The sequence below is a fragment of the Drosophila subobscura genome, chromosome O (genome assembly GCF_008121235.1).
Source record: "Drosophila subobscura isolate 14011-0131.10 chromosome O, UCBerk_Dsub_1.0, whole genome shotgun sequence".
In the NCBI taxonomy this organism is placed as follows: Eukaryota; Metazoa; Arthropoda; class Insecta; order Diptera; family Drosophilidae; genus Drosophila; species Drosophila subobscura.
Window position 1 is genome coordinate 11,648,962 of NC_048533.1, and position 19,137 is coordinate 11,668,098.

Below are 19,137 nucleotides of genomic sequence, written 5' to 3' on the forward strand. Positions count from 1 at the left end.
CAAAATACTGTCCATACACCATTTCATGTCACTATTTCCATATGTACACTGGGTTTTTGTGTGCATGTTATCAGGCCTTCATTATTCATTATGTTCGTTTAATTTGGCTTAAAGCACAAAATTGTTTGTAAATGGCAGTTATAGCCTTACCATTGAGTGGTGCCCCAAGCCCACGAGTATATTGCGATAATTGTGAGCACTCACTCACTCACACTTTACCTTGTGATTTATCATAATATGGCCGCGTGCTAAATTTTATATCTTGGATAGTTGGATAGTTGGTTGGGAGTGGAAGGAGTAAGTTACACAACTAATTCACTGATTGCAGGTAGCAAGTGACAACATTAATGATGAATTGAGGTTCCTGTATATCCTTTATCTCTCAGATGATCAAAGAATAACCACTAATGTTGTAGAGCAATTCTTCTTTTTTTAATCAATGTTTTTATTGTAGTATGACCACTCGAAAGTTCGAATATAAAAGCTGATTTGCCTGCATAGTGACTGGCCTATTTTCCCCTTTTTAACCGAATCATAAAGATATGTATATAGTTCCCCAAAATGGTAATTGAATATACTTCCCCCCTTCTTTCATATGAGTATTCTTTTTTATTAGTTGTTGGGGCACCAAAAGATATGAATAGATTCCGCTGAATGTCGTTTCACATAAAAAACCCAACCTTTATTTGAACATGTGAATATGAACTCGTTCGTTTATTATGCATTTTGTTAGAATCATTCATATAAACTTAATCGGCAATCGATTGCGTATATTTCATTGCCTGTTTCAGAGCTCTTTGGCCCCACAACAATCTATTTCTAAATTGGCTCAATCATAGTTAGTTTCTAGGGAACCCAATCGGTATTAAATCAAACCAAATTGAGTCATTGAGGTAAATCTTTTTCGAGAGTTTAGACAGTCCAAAGAGCGCATAATATTGTACCTTGAGTGAGATCTAGTACTTCTTAGAGAGTGTTCGGGCTCCACCGTGTGAAATGAAAACATCCAAATATCATCATTATCCTATCCCTGTGAACACGCCCCCTGCCAAATTATCTAGAAGATAAATTCGGGGGCGACCTGAAAAACAATATCAGAGTGGTATCTATCTGTTGAAACTGTTGAATCAACAGCAATAACAACAATTAGAAGCATTTATATGAGTAGACGCAGTTAGTTTTGGTTTGTTTTTTTTATCGCCAAAGCAAATGCCGAAATCAAAAGTAATCCATCATCTGGGAGGCTTTAAGGGGGAGAGCCCGAGTACGAGTACAGCGCTGATAAGGAGGTACAGCTCCACTTCACTTACACCCCAAAAAAAAAAAACCCAACACAAATATGCCGAATTCTCTCACCGAACAAAACAGTTAGACAAACGCATGCAGAAGAGAGACAGAGAGCGCGCAATTAAGAGAGCGGATCTTTACAGTTACTTGATCAAAGCGTTGGTACCTGCGACCGAAGAGAGGCTGCCAACTTAAGAGAGAGTGTAAAGTGTGTAATTTTAATTTGTTTACAACAACAATTAGTCAAAGCAAAAACAAAAAGAACAATTCAACAGTAGTACAAACGCAGAGAAACGAAAAAAAAGCCGGAGCTCGAACCGATAACGGGGTGATTAACAATTACTCGATCAAACGCACCGACACGCGCAGGAATGGTCGCAATTTGAGGGAGGTGTGTGGGCCGTCTGCAGCAAACGCTAGCGAGCGGGGTGTGCGGTGGGTGTGTGTGTGTTGGTATGGAGGCGCTTTGATTTATATGACTGCTAGGATCGGATCGCCGCCCACCGATTGGGTGTATACAGGGACTCAAAACAGAGGCCGCGCCGGGTAACGGTATCTCGACCGTTGTCGTAGCTGTCGTCGTTGTCTACAATTGGAAATTGTGCGGGGGAATTGGAATTGGAGTGGAGTGGAGTGCCATCGAGCCATTGGAGCGCCGAGCGAGCACCTCCTTCAACCATTCAACCACCAACCAACTATGCCGCTTATCATGGTAGCCCGATGGTAGCTCGCGCTCTCGAGCATTATCTATATCGGTTTTCTCTGTCTCTCTCTCTCTCTGTGTGTGTGTGTGTGTGTGTGTGTGTGTTTGTGTCATATCTACATACCGCTCTATTATTGTTAATATTGATATCTACCCATTAGCACAACATTATATGTACAATCTATTATATTCTGTGAAATCAGATTTAGTACAATTTATTGGGCCCTGGGTTTCTGCTGCTGGTTTCTACTGTTCATCAATTAGTTCATCGCCTGCGGCCAACGCAGTCGCTTCGCTTCGTACCTTCTGATCGTTCGGTGCTCTATACGTATACGGATCCCACTCACACTTAACATCAACATGGATATTGGCACCAAGTCAAGCAAATCTTCCTTCTCCATTGACAACATCTTGGATCATAAGACGCGCACGAGTCACAGTCCCGCTGCGGAAATCGCCACAAATCGATCCCAATCGCGTCGCTCTTCCCCACACAGTCCTGTGGCGGCAACAGCTGTACCCAGCATGGCCACTGCCTCGCCACCAACCAGCGCAGCGGCAGCAGCATCCATCTATGATCTATCCCGCGAGGCTGTTGCCGCACAATATGCCCTCAAGAATCTGGAGTCCAGTCAGGTGCTGTCGCCCACGACGCTGCGCTTCAATCCCATCTATCCAGATCCCGCCTCGCTATTCTACCAGCAAATGCTGAATCTACAGAAGAATCCCTCGCTCTTCATGCCCCACTTCCAGGCGGCAGCCGTAGCCGCAGCAGCCGCCGCCCAACCCACGGGCTATTGTGATCAATATAGTCCATTTGCCATGGATTGTGAAGGTGAGTGAAAGGTTGGAGATTTAATTTAAAATATAGTAGGGGCTAATTAAGGAATACATGGTAAAAAGACAGAGAGAATTCATAGCTGTGGTATATTTGTACTTGATGATCTATCAGAGAATTAATAGAAGTATTGTTTAATGTGCTTCAGGTGGAACTGCAAATATGTAAACAGATTTTCGATTTAAAAGAAATTAAGATAAAGATATTTTAAGGTTCTGGGAGGATTTATACTTAAGTATAATAACATCTCCAAGATCTTCTAAATGGAATTGCAAGAGTAACTTAATAGGCTCTAAATTTCTTATACAAACTTTCTAGAGCTCACAAGGCTTACTAGACGAAAAGTAGAAAGATTTTCATCCATCTTGCAGCTCTCGAAGATCTTCTAAATATAATGGGTAGACTGACACAAGAGACAACATATTTATTACTGAAGATTTCTCAAGGTTTACTCGACATATTCGTGTTCTACATAATCTTTAGTTCGTACCAACTTTAACCATTCAGGCCATATATCCTCCCATTGAACTTTGACACTTAGTAACACAAAATTCCCTCCGACTATAGAAATCGGACCAAAGGTTTTGGGATCCACTCAATATTAGCATTCAGTCATACATAATTATGAAATACCGGATATGAGTCACAGTCACATTATATATCATGAATGAATGAGCGATACAATTATCAATTAGGGGCTAAACATGCTGATAAATGTAGCAACTTTATAAGTACATACATTCATAAACAAGTGATATGTTAATCCCATCAAGATATGAGCAAATGTGTACCCGAAAATTATGAATAGTTTGGCTACGAAATGAGGAAACTTGGGAAGGCTTCTACGAAATATCAAAGACATATATTCTGTTGAACTTTCACACGGAATTCGGCAGTGGGGATTAAAGTGCAACCCCTGGGACAGTCAATGAACTTGAGGCATAATCCCTGACATCCAACTGACATATGGAAATTGATTGACCTTGCTGGAATTAATCTAAAAATATGTAAAAATCCTCATTTAAATAGAGCCTTAAATGTTCAATGAGCAGCACTGTTCAAGCTACCAAAAAATATTACAATGATGATCGGATCCCACACAAAATGTGGGCCATAAACATGATTAATGTGTGTGCCCTGCCCTGCCCTGTTGGATGTTTGTCAAAGTCAAGTGTTGGCGCCAATGCCACTTGAAATCTCATCAGACTCCCCTCAGCTTGCATTTTCAGTGCAATGTAACGGTAGAACAACCCACGCCCACCTCTACCCTGTAGAACTCAGCCTGAAACAGTGGGACGACTGATAAAGTTGCCGCCCTAATTCTTCCCCTAACTCTGCACAAACATTCGAAATATTTTTTCGGCTGCCTTATCAAAATGACAAATATTTGAAATTGAGGTGAGAGCCGATCAGAAGCCGTAAGAGCAATGCATTTATATTTGGGGTATATGTCATTGCTGGGAATCCAAGTGACAGTTGTTGGGGACTATCTATGGGGGATTACGAGTATTGTGATGAAATTGAGCTGTTTGAATGCATTCATTCAATTGCAAGCCTCTCTAGAATTTAAAAAAATACATATAAGGTGAGGTATTAACTAAGATTAAGGATTTATGTAGTGAAATGTGCTGGCAGTTATGGGAAAGCATTAAACAAGTTTGGTTCCCATATACTTATGACTGCATTTTGTGTACGAAAATTCCCCCTGATTGCTGGTAGTTATTGTGGGAAATGATTAGGGTTGAGGACACATATGAAATATAGAATTAATAAGTAACAGTCTCTGAATCATTTAATTTCTTTGTTATAATAAACTGAATCACTTGGAAAATGTCTTGCTTTGTAATAGTTCCTAATGATGCAATACTTTTGGACTACTTTTATATTATTCCTGATATTTGTGCTTCCATTTTTCTTTTGCCATATCTTTCCTCGTGGATCTTTCCTTCTTTTTAAAGCTCTCATATTTTATATTAATCCAAATTCTTTACTTATTTATATTGCTCTTTGAAACTTGATACCTTCCGACACGATAGAGCATCGCCAAGTTCGGTTTGACCAATTTGTTGCCCCTGCAATGCCCATCCATTCGCATGCCCATTTTGATTTCCGATTTGTGTTGGCTTATCTAAACGAAAAATGCTATTAGAGGCGATTAATAGGCGCTGTCCATCATCTTGTGGCGACAATTGCCATTTGATTTCGATAAGCTCCGTCGTCCGCTGTCGATGGACGGCGTCCGCTCGCCCCCGGATTGCTGGAAGGGGTATGGGCATATGGCACGACAAGTGCTTGATATGATTTGGTTTTTTTTGGACATACACATTATAAAATAATAACAAATTCAATTTTCAACGATTAAAAAAGCACACCGTCTACGGGGGTATGGATAGATCTTTTTTTAGAAGGGGCAGACGGCAGACCGCACGGAGCTTATCGCGGGTATACGCCACTTAATAAAAATAAACGTTAATAAGCGTATTTGTAATGATTTAAATTATGAGCGCCATTTGTTTTTATGACACTTTCTACAATTTCTACTAATATATTGGCACAATATATGGGAGCAGGCATATACTGGATGGCAGGTCCTATCTTTGATACGTGTCTAGGGTTATGTTATGAGGTAATTGAGTCCCAAAATATCAGATTAGATCAGAATTATTGAATGAGCGCAATTTAAATCTTTGGACAAGTGCGAATTTCCGTTACGTCAACAGCAGATAGATAGAGGGGGGGAGCGGGAGAGAGGAAGCACGACGCGTTATCAGTCGCACTCGAGTGGGGAGCACCGCCATGTACGCATACACGAAGTACTCGTACAATCGGATTGCTTGTCGGGTGTCGGTTGCCGGTAGCCGAACCTCAATTACCAGCAATAGATTCCGCTCAATTGCCCCTGGCAGCCCGAAGACCCACTCAACTTCTGATTTCATTAATTTCGCAATGGCGTCCAAGTTTTTTCAGCCCACTTACAAGTGGGCGTTGACATACGAGTATGCCCCCGCGGTACTGATATACACACTACCAATCCAATACACATGTATAACTTGGAATAGTTGTTGTCTGATTACTGTCTGATAAAAGGGAGCTGTACGATAGAGTGGGACGCAGCCAGATAATGGGAATGAATCGGAGCAATTGTAGCAACCAATCGAAATTGAATGAGTATTCCAATTTATATCTAAAAGATAATGTTTGCCTGTGAAATTAGGAGAACTGTCTAGAAATTGTTGTTTCCAAGTGTCATATTTAGTTGCAGAAATTGTATCTGAAGTTCCAGCAAAGGTTTATGAGGAATTTTGGCACGGATATTGTATGTGTTTAGAAAATCACAAAGAGAATATGAGAATAATATCCATAAAATATTGGATATAATTATAAAATTACATTAATATCAGATAAGTACAGATATAAATAAGGATATAAATATTAGAAAGACCTTTGTGGATTTTTAAAGAGTTTGTGTAGAAAGTTGTATCCAGACACAGGACAGGACTCACCTTGTACCTATCTGGAACTTAAGCTCAGTTATTCCAGTTCCAGCTATTCCAGTTATTATTCCTCAGTTAATCTGCTCTTATGTACCTCCTCTATATATATCTTTCTTTGTCTCCTCTCTTTCGTCGTCAATGCGCTCTCTCATCTTTTATAATTTCATCATGCGCGAACAAAACCGTTCCTTTTCTCCACTCTCTCTCTCTCTCTTTTGTATGGAAAGTGGTAGCCTGAAACAGTACCGGTACTTACTTTGTACTTATCTGAAACTTTACCTCAGCTATTCCCATAAATAGCCCCACGGTAGCCATCCAAAAACTAACACCCAAAAGCTTCATTCTATTCCTGCATCTTCTCTCTCTGTCTCCTCTTTCTCGCATCAAAAATTGCGTCAAAGCGCTCTCTCATCATGACTCCAACTAAACCGTTCTCTTTCTGCTTTCTCTTTTTATCTCTCTTTCATAGGCTTTCCCAATCCGGCCTCCGCTGCAGCCGCTCTCTACTGCAATGCCTATCCAGCGGCCAGCTTTTACATGTCCAACTTTGGAGTGAAGCGCAAGGGCGGCCAGATCCGCTTCACGTCGCAACAAACGAAAAATCTCGAGGGCCGTTTCGCCAGCTCCAAGTATTTGTCGCCCGAGGAACGCCGCCATCTGGCGCTGCAGCTGAAGCTAACGGATCGCCAGGTGAAGACCTGGTTCCAGAATCGACGTGCCAAATGGCGACGTGCAAATCTCACGAAGCGCAGTGGATCGGCGGTGGCAGGAGCCAGCTCAACGGCGCCCAGTTCCAACAGCAGCAGTGGCTCCACCTATGGCACAGCATTGACTCTAAGCAGCCGTCGGAGTGCCAGCGGGCAACAGAGCGATGAGGAGGATCGCATGTATCTGTCGGAGGATGATGAGGATGACGACGATGAGGAGGAGCCGGCGGAAACGTTAGCCGAGCCAGTGGGAAAGTGAAGTTGGTGGATTGGCAGGGGGGTACCTTACTCATAAGATAGTTTTTGGTTATAATTTAGGTTAAATAAATTTATTTCAATTATAATAAGGGAACTCCAATCCTAGTGGAACTGATAGCTGTCGAGGCAGGCGCAATTTGGCAGTGTGCAGCGCGGTGCCAGGTTCGAGAGGTGGCCCATGGTCACCGGAAAGGAGAGCGGCACAAACCACTTGGGGTAGGCACAGATGGCAGCCGCTGCTGCTGCCGACGGGTTGCTCCCAAATGCGGCAGTTGGAGGCTTTAGTTCCATCAAAGGTTTGTTTGTGTACTGCAAGGAGTAGCAGCTTAAGCCTAAAGTTATTTTTCTGCCTGACAACACTCACCTGTTCCGCTATAACCGGCCTGAACGCGCTGCTTCTTTGTGGCATGGCCAGTTGTAGGCTTGGCATGGGAGTCTCCTGGGACTTGGAGACATCCATGGGCGCCGCCGTTGCCGCTGGTGAGACATTTTCTATGGCGCGTATCAAATCGAGATCGCAGCGTTTCAACACCAACTCCAGAACAGATCGTTTACGCTGGGGAAAAAGCTGCGCCAGCATATCGATGGCAGTCTGTGAGACATTCTCCCGTCGGGTGGCGCTCAAATCTTGAGCAACAGCCGGCGGCTCACAAAGCTCCTCCTGCTGCTGCTGCTGCTGTCTCTCCTCTGTCATGGACTGCTTCTCCAGCTGTTCAACTTCCGTCAGTTGTCGGGGCGAACTTGGCTGCGTGACGGTCAGGCCAAAGATATTGCCCGGCGGCAGTGCATCGATGGAGCGTCCCGTTTTGTTGGCCACCAAACGCATGGCAATCGCATCCTCCACCGCCTGCTGGCGCTTCAGGGCAACCTGATGGCCATCAAACAATTGAAATTAATATGCGACAAGTGAACATCTTCCTCTCTCTGACTGCTTCTATTTGACTTTACTACAAACAAAAGCCTCAGCAATTCCTTGGGGTATCACACATCCAAATGCTCCCCCTTCCTGCTGCCCTAATGAAATGCGAGACCAGGCCACACTTGTGCAAACAGTTTTGGTAAGCGGATATTTTGCTCGATTTGTTCCTTACGCCTTGACAACTTTCCATCATCATCAGCGGGAGCACCAATCGTCAGGACTCGTAGATAGAACCAGAACTGGTTTTATTTTCCAACTAAATCTGTTCTAAGTATTCCATTTCATTGGTTGTTTGTGTTCCGCTGGCTTGGGGGTGTCTGCCCATCGGGTATTTGTGTTTCAAATTAGAGCATTGGCTAGCATTTAATCTAAAGACAATATGAAGGGTGTAGGAGTAATTCTTTTCCAGCCAAAAATTGAATTCGGTGGCAATGACTGATTGAATTTAATTGTAATTGGCGTTAAATCTTTTAGTTTTTACCCCCCAAATGGCCGAAGAATTAATCGGATTGAATACTAACACGAATTAAATTCCAACATAGAAGTTTCTTCAACTCAAATCAAATTGCAAGCAGTTTTGTTTGCGCTTCGCATAAGTTGACTGCATTGCCGATCCTTTGGCAGAGCGCAGCATGGATAAGCTAGCATGGAAATGTCGATAACGTATAAACAGCTTTAAGAGAGCGCTTAGAAGAGTTAAGCAGGGCAAGGTAAAGGCTAATAATGTTATTTGTTAAGCAGCTAGTGGGCGTGGCTCTGCACCGAACAGAATTCTTTGAAACGTTGAAGTTGGAATTGGAAATTTTGGAATAACTTTGATCTTCAATAAGGAAGGTACATACATATAAGCAAATTTCGTGTACTGAGGATAGTATTCCTTCCAGATTGGCTTAGCTAAGCCACTGAGTCGCTTATAACTTATATCCCCCGTTATCCCCCGCTTACCTGTGCCGCCATAATGCGCTGCCGCTCAAAGATCAGCACACACTTGGCACACTTGCAGTTCTTGTAGGTGCAGAGCTTCTTGTGGCCCCTCAGCTCCGAGATAATGCCATGATTTCGACACCGTGCACATTTGGGCACTCGATTCGCGACCTTCGGACCCTGCTGGGACTCAACTAATTTGAGGCTTTTGGCGCTGGAGCCAGCCAAACGAGAACGCTTGCTGGGCACCTCACTTTGTATAGAATCATCACTGACACTGGCCATGGCGTAGCGTAGCCGTGGAAAAGATTCAATTAAAACAGATAATTGACCAAAGAAGTTGCAGCGGCTTCGAGATAGAGAGATATTTTGTGGCTTTGTTGGGGGCTAGCGAAAAAGAAACTAAATTTTGGAAACACTTGGAACCAGGATTTCGAATTGTTTCAAAGCCAAGTTGATGCTGAAGCTTTGTTGACTTACGCAGGCGCTTTGGCTTTGCGAGGATTTGCCAGGTTCTGTTCGATTCGATTGGTGGTTGCTTCACATTCGGACTCCACCCACAAGACTCAGGAAGGGGGTGTTGTAGGAGGAGCAAATATTCAGAGGTATTTATACTGCCCATTGTGAGAACAAAATATTATATAGCTTGCATTGAATAGTTATAGCAGGAAACCTTTTGAAGAAACACATTTTAAAAGTAAATTCTGAATATCACTTAATGTGCATTCAAATAGGCGCCAAATAAGTTATAATAAAATACCAGAGCATTCCTCTAAGCTCAAATGATGGTCACACCTTAGCCAAGAGCCAAATCGATACAACCCTACCGATATTTCCAAGCCAAATTAGCTCTTTCTAGCTAAACAATAGAATTACTTTTTCTCTTTTGTTTTGCGCGCTATTTTTCAAATTATTCAATGTTATCAGTTAGCATGGCTCTGTTAATAATTTACATACATTTACATACAAAAGACAAAACTCCCATGCCTCCAGAGGGGGTGATTTTAACGAATAATTAAAATACAAATTTGTAAAATATAAGGTCATAAGGTATACAATCCAATAAAAACGAGTATTTATAATAAGCAAAATTAATTCTTCAATCTGATTAAGTTATTGTTTCAGAGTTAAAAGTCTTTGGAAGCTAGTAAAATCAAATAGAACATCAAAATCGAGGAATATGAATATTTGCGGTATATTTTTTAAATGAGAAGGTATATTTTTGGTCTGACCATTTCCGCGGTCACACTGGCTAGCACGTGTACCAAGAAGTAAACCATAAACTAAACTAAATAACTAAGTTAATACAGACAGCCGCTGAAAATGGTTGCACAGGGGTCCGATAAAATGAAGGCGCTCGCGCTCAAGCTGTTTGAGATCAATGCGTTCAAATTCGGCGACTTCAAGATGAAGGTGGGAATCAATTCGCCGGTTTACTTTGATCTACGTGTAATTGTCAGCTATCCGGATGTGATGGTGAGTGTTTGTGCGTGTGTGGCAGTGGCCGTGATATCATCTTTAATGTCTGTACCTAATTCTCGTAGCAAACCGTCTCGGATTTGCTGGTGGAGCACATCAAGGAGGTGAAATTGAGTGCCAAACATGTGTGCGGTGTACCCTATACGGCGCTGCCCCTGGCCACGATCGTCTCCCTGCAGCAGGGCACGCCCATGCTGGTGCGCCGCAAGGAGGCCAAAGCCTACGGCACCAAGAAGCTCGTCGAGGGCATCTTCAATGCCGGTGACACCTGTCTGATTGTCGAGGATGTGGTCACATCGGGCTCCAGCATCCTGGAAACAGTGCGTGATCTGCAGAGCGAGGGCATTGTGGTTACCGACGCCGTTGTGGTGGTGGACCGGGAGCAGGGCGGCGTGGCCAACATTGCCAAGCACGGCGTCAAGATGCATTCCCTCTTCACGCTGTCCTTCCTGCTGAACACGCTGCATGTGGCGGGACGCATCGAGAAGTCGACGGTGGACGCGGTGGCCAAGTACATTGCCGCCGTCCAGATTAACAGCGATGGCACATTCGTGGGTGGCGATAAGCCCGATGTTGTCGGAGGTGTGTATGCTCTATAATTTAGCTTCCCCCAAAGCCCCGCCGCAGATATGGCAAAGATAATGGAATCCATGAAACTCGCGCATGTTCGTTCTAGTCGGGCCCCAATGAACTTTGATTGCCCAGAGGCCACGAGTCCCCATTCGGTCTGTCTGATTCAATTAGGGACGCGCCATAAACCACCGCCTAAATTAGCTTTTATTTTCCCTTTGATATGAATATTTTTGTTATACAGCCCGCCATAAAAGCGGTTCCCCAACTGGTTTCCAGACTGCCTCTAGTAGAGCGCTGGAAGATCAAGTTTGAGGCTACCTAAAGCCGGGCACGTGATGGCAGAAAGCGTTCAATGAATTATGTCACGAGCTTATCAGCTAATCGAGTGCCAAAGACCCTCTCCAACTGAATCTATTTAAAGGCAAAGGCAATGGCAATCTCTCTGCTGATACTAAAAATACTCAAACGTTTTTGTGTTTCTTCCGCAGCCAATGACTTGCAGCGCACCAAACTGACCTACGAGAGTCGCGCCAGCTTGGCCAAGAGTGCGGTGGCCAAGCGGCTCTTCAACCTGATGGCCAGCAAGCAAACGAACCTCTGCCTGGCCGCCGATCTGACCAAGGCCGATGACATCCTGAATGTGGCCGACAAGTGCGGCCCCTACATCTGCCTGCTGAAGACGCACGTGGACATTGTCGAGGACTTTAGCGAGGGTTTCATCACCAACCTGCAGTCGCTGGCCAAGCGCCACAACTTCCTGCTCATGGAGGATCGCAAGTTTGCGGACATTGGCAACACCGTTTCCCTGCAGTACGCCAAGGGCATCTACAAGATCTCCAGCTGGGCGGATTTGGTCACAGCGCACACGTTGCCTGGTCGCAGCATTCTGCAAGGCTTGAAGGCGGCTCTGGGCCCTGATGCCAGCAAGGAGCGTGGTGTCTTTCTCCTAGCCGAGATGTCGGCCAGTGGCAATCTCATCGATGACAAGTACAAGGAAAACAGCAACAAGATAGCCACGGAAGGTGCTGACGTGGACTTTGTGGCCGGCGTGGTGTGCCAATCCTCCAAGACGTTCGCCTTCCCCGGACTGCTGCAGCTGACGCCCGGCGTGAAGATTGACGAGAGTGTGGACAAGCTGGGACAGCAGTACCAGACGCCCGAGCATGTGGTTCAGGAGCGTGGCGCAGACATTGGTGTGGTGGGACGCGGCATTCTGCAGGCAACCAATGTGGAGCAGGCGGCTCAGACCTATCGCGATCGCCTGTGGGCGGCATACAAGGATCGCGTGGCCAAGTAGTAGGCACAGAGAGGCTAACCCCATCCCAGCATTCCGTATTTGAATTTGATTAGAACATTTTTTCCCCCTACATTCGGTTTTGGTTAAAACTAAGTTTAAGCACAACAAAAAGACAAATTCGTTTCATGATTTTAAAATGCATTTATATGAATTGAATTGAACTCTAGATAAGAATTTTCAAAACACAGGAAAAACGTATCCAATGTTAAGCTAAGAGTCACAACAAATAGAAGATAAAGTTACAACAATCGATGTGTGTGTGTGTGTGAAATGATAACAATAATAATTATTATCTGATTCCTAGTAGGAAGCCAGACACTGCAATACGTAGCTATAGTCGCCGGAAATATCATCCTGTAAATGAAATCGAGAGTAGGAGAACATTGTTGAATTTTACGTAGTTAGTTTTGCCATCGAACTAAGCAAACTTTATTGTTGTTAATAGCACAAGCACAAAACTATATATGTATAATATATACCAAGTACAATGCTGAATTATTTCACAAAAAAGAAACACATGTATACAAAATAAAACACACGTAAGAAATCAGTATAATCGAGTAAGAGACGATACGTTAGACGTTAGATTGCACAGAGGAAATACTAAGGGCGTTTTTCTTGTAGAATTACAATTGGAATTAGAGAACTACATAAATAATTTCATTGGTTTTCTGATTTTGTTCTTCGAAATGCAACATTTTTGTTCTGTTTTTGGCATTTTCTATTTTAGCAGTTGGGTGGGGGGAGGTTTTAAATCTGGTTGTATGTATCTGTATGCTGGCTGGATCCGCTCTACCAAGCCGCTAGTGTGACTAGCACATATCCAATATCGGTCTCAGCATCCTCCTGTGATTGTGTTGCAGGAAAGATAGAAGCGTGAAAAGAGCAAATATCAGAGCATTTTATTTTGTATACATTGCTTAAGACTTGGGCTTTAAGCCTTAAGTAAGTCTTTGACGGATAAGGTTATAGGTTAAAATGGTGTATAAGAATTTGTGGTGGAATTAGCACATATATTCATGATCTGAGAGCGATAAATAACTGCGCTGCTTTTTGCTTAAGCACTAAGCAAGTGGTTCAGCAACATGTATCTGAAGTCTACATGACATGTAACTGACATGCCAGTAAGCAGTGTCAATTAACATAAGCTGCCAGCAACGCAAGCAGTGTGCACGATTTGAGCTCACTTTTAATTCGAATTTCAAGTATGTTTTACTGATCAGGAATATATATAAATGCTTAGCCATTTCTTCTTCCACACACGAAAAATCACATTCTAAGTATATGCCTTGAAAAACCACTGCCCAAGTTAATGAAACGTGTTAAGCGACTAACAGAGCGCTGTTAGTGACATGACAAGCAGTGCTGCGCAGCTAACAGAAACTCAAATTGAATTTTTATATCTTTTTTTTCAACTTTTTTTTGTTTGTTTTATTTTGTTGCGTTTTTTTTAACGATTTAAATAGCAAATGAGACTCGAGAAACAAAAAACAAAACCATAGCATAAAACATAGTCAAATGTTATATATATATGTATAAAGATAAAATTATGTGCATGTTTCGTGCATAGTTTATGTATAATAATTAACATGATGCGAGAGACGGTAGATCTGAATTCGATTCTAAATCTGATTCTGTCGGGCCTTAAATGCAATGCACATTAGTCGTCTTCATCTTCGAAAAAAATCATGCTCCAGTATAAAATCTACACAAAAGTGTCAACTATTCGATATATCTGAACTCTCTCTCTCTCTTTCATTTTGTACATTCTATTAAGTGTATTTAGTAGATAGATAAGCTTAAGGCATGGAACAGACGACAGTGAAAAAGGTATTTGTTGGAGCTTGATTTCTGATTTTTGGTTGGGGGTTTCTGTTTTTCTAGAATCCAACAATGGCCAATAGGGCACGCTTATAATCGCCAGATGTGTCGCCCTAAAAATATAGAATATGCCAGGTTTTAATGTTTTTTTTTATGCACACAAATGAATTAGAAACATGTTTAGTGGAAAGTTATGGCATTGCGGGAAAGCATTGGGATAAAAGAGATTCAACAGAATATTTTTTGTACATATTTCGATGCATTGCGGTTGCAGCAGAATGTTTTTATGAGGGGTTTTTGCATTGAAAAGAAAAGAGTAGAACAGCACGCAAAAGGCAGCTAAGTGATGGATGGATTGTTTATAATTTCTCTCTGATGGTTACGCATTCAATGGAGTGTTGTTTTCGTGCTCGACACAATTAAATGAGTTAGTTTAAAGGCATAATAAAAATCGGTATTTACCTTGATCCACGACTCCAGGCTCTTGCCGTACTTGTTCTGGAATGCCTCCTTGATGTCACCCAGATCGATCTCCGAGCGGCTGACCACGATGCGAATCAGCGTCTTGTCCTTGGTGCCCATGCCAGCCATGGAATCGTGCAGGCGCTCCGAGAAGTAATCGATCTTGGACTTGCAGCACTTGACTATGGGTAGAATGGCAGCATAAATAAAGAATTCAAACAGTCAAGAGTCTAATAAAATACGCACCAATGGCAAGGAAACCCTTCTCCACAGAGCCACTGAACTCCCGCTTGATGGCCTTCTCGATGTCGTTGCCGGACAAGTTCTCGTATTCGAGGAAGATCTGACGCAGCTGCTGGTACGAGCGGGTGATGAGGATCGAGTTGAAGGTGGACTCATCAGTGCCCCACTGTCCCTCGCCGGCGTCGTGCAGAGCCTGAGCATCGGCGATGGCCGCAGCCTCATCGACGCCCTGGTTCTCGTCACGATTGCCCTGGACGAGGGACACACAGAGGCGCTTGAAGTGTCCGCTGGTGTCGCCCTTCAGGTCCGACTCCAGGGGCTTGCCAAAGCTCTGCTCGTAGAACTGGGCAATGGTCTTGATGCCATAGTTGGACAGGGTGCAGAGGATCTCAATGATGGCCTCCTCATCGGTGCCCAAGCCAGAGATGGCGTCGTTCAGCTCCTTGGCATAGAACTGTGGCAGCGGTGTCATCAGCGCCACAATCACATCCTCGAACTTGCCGCCCAGCTCCGACTTGAGGTCCGAAATCAGATCCTTGCCGTATGAGGTCTTAAAGGCCTCAGCAATCTCCAGACGCTGCACAATGCCGCGACGAGCCAAGATCTCAATAATGGCCTTCTCGTCCGTGCCAAAGCCCTTCATGGCCTTGCGCAGAATGGCAGCATCCTCAACGGGATCGAAGGGATCCGCCGGGTAGACAGTGGGTGTGCACTACAGAAACATAAACCAAAAGGCAAAAAGTGAGTAACAAGTCTGAGTAATACAACAGCACAGAGGGACGGGAACAATTGGGTTTATTTGCTATGTGAGGCACGTAATACCCGTAAAGGTTCTGCTCTCTGACTCAGCATTCAGGCAGAATAATGTTCTAAGAACTTATACTATATGCAATTATTTGCCTTATTCCTTTTGTTATGCTAATTTTGCATTGTATTGTACATACTCTGCGGTGCTTTCTGTTTCTTTTTTGGCACTGCTGACAAGCTCTTATCAAAAAGAAATACATAGATAGGGAACGAACTCTGGCTGGCCTATCTGTATCTGTCAGTGCTTGTTTTTCAGTAAATTATCTCGAATACTCGAGTACTCTATACACTTTAATGAACGTGTAATTGGCTCAGTAAATTACAGATAATTGGTTATCATCTGATTCAGGTCAGGATTTATAAGTTTGTAGATTAAAGGAAAGTCTTGGACTTTGGTTTAAAAAGGAACTGATTTCCTTGTAGTAGAGTTGTTAAACAAAAAACTGCTACGAATTCTCTAATGATTTATCTAACAATAACCAAGGTTTAAGATCCATTCTCAACTCACCTTGAATGGGTAGTACTCAGCGGAACTCATTTTGATTTGATTGTTTGTGGAAAATCTGTAAATGGAATGTAATAAAGCATAATTATTAAATGTTTAATGTGTACAAGAACACAAAATCGTGAGAGCTCATGAACCTGTCCCAGTTCAAGACCGCTGCCCTGCCCTATGACATCATCCTAGAGAGGGGGCCCAGTACGCATACGCCGCTTGGCGTACGCTTGGCTCAAACATTTTTCCCCATTGATTTTACCTAACCCAAAAGTCTGATGTCTGATGTTTTTTTTCTAGCTCGCAGCAAGTTCAACGAACAACTGGAAAGGAAAGTGAAAGTTTTCACTGGTTCGGTTGTCAGGGAAATGGGGACTTGGGGCTTGTCTGATAACTAAATGCGTTTGTACAAGTCTGTTGTTTCGTGATGGCTGCAAGACCACAGCGAGAAACCCACACGAAATGGCCATATAAACGGATGAGCTCATTCATTCCGTTCTGCTGTGGAACACATTGCGGACATGACACCAGAGAGAAAGCTTCAGGGAAATGCTGCCTCCCAGCCAACAAACTATGCCCAACACACACCGCTAACATAACCAGTTGGGTTGTCAACTGGGACACTATCTGGGCACTTTGAGCTGATATAAGCCGGAAAATCAATAGTGCCAAATAACTTTATAATAAATGGTATTTTTGAACTAAGGCTCGGCACATGTACATAGCTCCAGAAATACTTATTCCTATGTTGTGCCAAAGTAGAAAGTCAACAAAAGATTCAACAGAAATAAAACATTGAAGGAAAAAAGCAAAGACGTGGCGGCGGTGCTCACCCCAAAGCAGGCCAAAAACATCAACAACAACGCCTCTGCGGCCCGAAAGCCATAGAGCTATAAACAAACAACAATTTTCTTGGGCACCAGCCATAAGATATTGTTGCTGGAACCGGTTGTTCTGGATTGTACATATGTACATCTGTTTTAGACACATAAATTATTGTTCTTTCTGGCAAACAAATTTTGGAAGCGTTGGAAGAACTGGAAAATCAACAGACGACCACTTGAATGCTCTTCATTTGGGGGATGTATTACACATCCATCCACTGTGTCATTCATGACGTTGTTCTATAAATAGACTCTAATGATCATAAAAAATGAATCATGGCCTCGTGAGATCTGTGACGTCAATAAGCAGCTTCAGATGGGAGTCGACTTTTGAGTTCAGCAGAGAGAAAAAACTACTGAAAAGAGGCCTATAAAGAGAGAGCTCTGGAAATATGTAGTTTAGCTCGTGACTTGTTTCAAAATGTGTGAATAATTTCATAAACAAAAGCTTACTCGACTTTTAACAACTTCTTTAGAGTCAACTCTGGGGCGGACTGTACCTTGAATTTATTTTCTGACTAAATTTTGAGTAATTTAGTCGTTAAGGTAGTAAACCTTGATTGGGCACACCTGTATAATTGCTCGACCTAAAATTGCATGCGGTGGAATGTGACTTGACAACATCCGATGCGATATGACTAATGCCACGACTATGTACTGGAAGTCTCTAGTGCACTTGCACAAATGTGTCAGACTGTAGTGTGGAGCTTCCTGGGTGTTCAATTGAAGTTGATTGAATTAAGTAGAGAGATCGGATAAACCACAGGTCTCTGGTCTCTTTTTCTGTTCTTAGTAACTGTAAAATAAAGTACAATTGAAACGAGATGAACTGAAAGTCACACGCGTCTGCGGCTGGGAGAGGAGAGCAAAGCACAAAGCGTTAGAGAGTGAGAGAGACCGACCCCCACCATTTGATGATGTCATCTTTGGCTAGCAAATTAAGTGTGTTTTTTTTTCTCTCCTTTTATCGGACTGTAGTTGAATGGGGCGGCGCAAATTCAATGGAAAAGTAAATAACTGTGAGATTTCATCTCTCTCTCCCAAGGTTGTGGCCACGTACAAGTGTGTTCTCTAGATAAATTCCTTTGATACCGCACCCAGAATTATAGTAATTATATAGCAATGCCCTTGGCATACGAAATCATACACTTTCTTTTGCACTTTTCGTTTGTTTTTGCACTTGAGTTTTGTTTGTGGTTGGACAATACGAATGGCGGGACACAGCGGAGTACAAACAAAATGGGCAATCTAGGAGAGAAATTCCACACACAAAAGTTTACCAGTGATATTTTTAACGTACAAGATTTTCGAAGCGAACTGTAGGCGAGAGAAAAAAATACTGAATCAGTTGGCGCTCGCGGTCGTCACTTTTATATGTGGGGCTCTCTTTCGCTCTCGCTATGTCAATGTGGGGCCGTTGCCGCTTCCATTGAAATCATTGGAAGTGCAAAAGCCGGTGCATGGGATCCAAAAGAGAGAGCGAGAATGAGAGCGTGTATTGGGGTATTGGTGAGTTGGCGTCTGATGGGGGCATAGCTTAAATAAATGGAAAATATTAGATTTTGCACTGGTTTTGACATGAGAGTAGATTCAATTATATGCCACACTCATATTCATCTCAATTAACAGCATTATAAAGCTCTTTGAAATACATACATATGTGTAAAGCTGTCTTTGCAGATCTCGCATAGATTGGAAAATCGTGCTCTCCTACGCTCTAGACAAATACGAGTATTGTCTCTGCATGAATCACCAGATCAACGGAAGCTGCTGAGGTAATAACCATGACGTGAATCTTAATATAACAATGATGTTTACATAGCAATGACGACACTAAGGAAAATTGACTGAGATTATGAGTAATTTGGGTTCATTATAAATTAATTGGGTCAGGTCATAACGGCGAAAATTTTGAACTGCTTGCCCCGTTCCCTTTGGTAATCAA

General features: G+C 42.9%; 4 protein-coding genes across 7 annotated transcripts; 2 read left to right on the forward strand and 2 right to left on the reverse strand.

Moving 5' to 3' along the window:
* Positions 1-2,235: 2,235 nt before the first annotated feature.
* LOC117896574 (hematopoietically-expressed homeobox protein HHEX) lies at positions 2,236-7,577 on the forward strand. Its single transcript, XM_034804975.1, has 2 exons — positions 2,236-2,825; positions 6,792-7,577. Exons 1-2 carry the CDS (start codon positions 2,351-2,353, stop codon positions 7,286-7,288), a joined length of 972 nt encoding a protein of 323 aa, XP_034660866.1. The 5' UTR covers positions 2,236-2,350; the 3' UTR covers positions 7,289-7,577.
* On the reverse strand, positions 7,390-9,573 carry LOC117896573 (doublesex- and mab-3-related transcription factor A2). The gene is made up of 3 exons (XM_034804973.1): positions 9,152-9,573; positions 7,652-8,155; positions 7,390-7,596 (listed from the first exon to the last, which is right to left on the reverse strand). The coding sequence occupies exons 1-3, from the start codon at positions 9,413-9,415 to the stop codon at positions 7,390-7,392; spliced, it is 975 nt and encodes a 324-aa protein (XP_034660864.1). The 5' UTR covers positions 9,416-9,573.
* An 804-nt stretch (positions 9,574-10,377) lies between these two features.
* Positions 10,378-12,803, forward strand: LOC117897688 (uridine 5'-monophosphate synthase). Its single transcript, XM_034806705.1, has 3 exons — positions 10,378-10,606; positions 10,675-11,191; positions 11,671-12,803. Exons 1-3 carry the CDS (start codon positions 10,454-10,456, stop codon positions 12,477-12,479), a joined length of 1,479 nt encoding a protein of 492 aa, XP_034662596.1. The 5' UTR covers positions 10,378-10,453; the 3' UTR covers positions 12,480-12,803.
* LOC117897689 (annexin B9) lies at positions 12,604-18,573 on the reverse strand. Of its 4 annotated transcripts, none has more exons than XM_034806708.1 (5): positions 18,493-18,573; positions 16,321-16,375; positions 15,009-15,717; positions 14,763-14,944; positions 12,604-12,833 (listed from the first exon to the last, which is right to left on the reverse strand). In XM_034806708.1, exons 2-5 carry the CDS (start codon positions 16,348-16,350, stop codon positions 12,780-12,782), a joined length of 975 nt encoding a protein of 324 aa, XP_034662599.1. In that variant the 5' UTR covers positions 16,351-16,375; positions 18,493-18,573; the 3' UTR covers positions 12,604-12,779. The 4 variants fall into 4 exon arrangements, with proteins under 4 accessions (XP_034662599.1, XP_034662598.1, XP_034662597.1 ...); XM_034806707.1 differs by lacking the exon at positions 12,604-12,833 and adding an exon at positions 13,101-13,325; XM_034806706.1 differs by lacking the exon at positions 12,604-12,833 and adding an exon at positions 14,333-14,413.
* Between the last annotated feature and the right edge of the window lie 564 nt (positions 18,574-19,137).

Coding starts and splice junctions, on each gene's coding strand:
- LOC117897688 (XM_034806705.1), top strand. CDS start 10,454: ATGGTTGCACAGGGGTCCGATAAAATGAAGGCGCTCGCGCTCAAGCTG. Junction 10,607..10,674: donor TCAGCTATCCGGATGTGATG/GTGAGTGTTTGT, acceptor TAATTCTCGTAG/CAAACCGTCTCGGATTTGCT. Junction 11,192..11,670: donor TAAGCCCGATGTTGTCGGAG/GTGTGTATGCTC, acceptor TTTCTTCCGCAG/CCAATGACTTGCAGCGCACC.
- LOC117897689 (XM_034806708.1), bottom strand. CDS start 16,350: ATGAGTTCCGCTGAGTACTACCCATTCAAG. Junction 14,945..15,008: donor GAAGGGTTTCCTTGCCATTG/GTGCGTATTTTA, acceptor TTCTACCCATAG/TCAAGTGCTGCAAGTCCAAG. Junction 12,834..14,762: donor GCCTGGAGTCGTGGATCAAG/GTAAATACCGAT, acceptor TTTCATTTACAG/GATGATATTTCCGGCGACTA.
- LOC117896574 (XM_034804975.1), top strand. CDS start 2,351: ATGGATATTGGCACCAAGTCAAGCAAATCTTCCTTCTCCATTGACAAC. Junction 2,826..6,791: donor ATTTGCCATGGATTGTGAAG/GTGAGTGAAAGG, acceptor TCTCTTTCATAG/GCTTTCCCAATCCGGCCTCC.
- LOC117896573 (XM_034804973.1), bottom strand. CDS start 9,415: ATGGCCAGTGTCAGTGATGATTCTATACAAAGTGAGGTGCCCAGCAAG. Junction 8,156..9,151: donor AGCGCATTATGGCGGCACAG/GTAAGCGGGGGA, acceptor GATGGCCATCAG/GTTGCCCTGAAGCGCCAGCA. Junction 7,597..7,651: donor GGCCGGTTATAGCGGAACAG/GTGAGTGTTGTC, acceptor TACTCCTTGCAG/TACACAAACAAACCTTTGAT.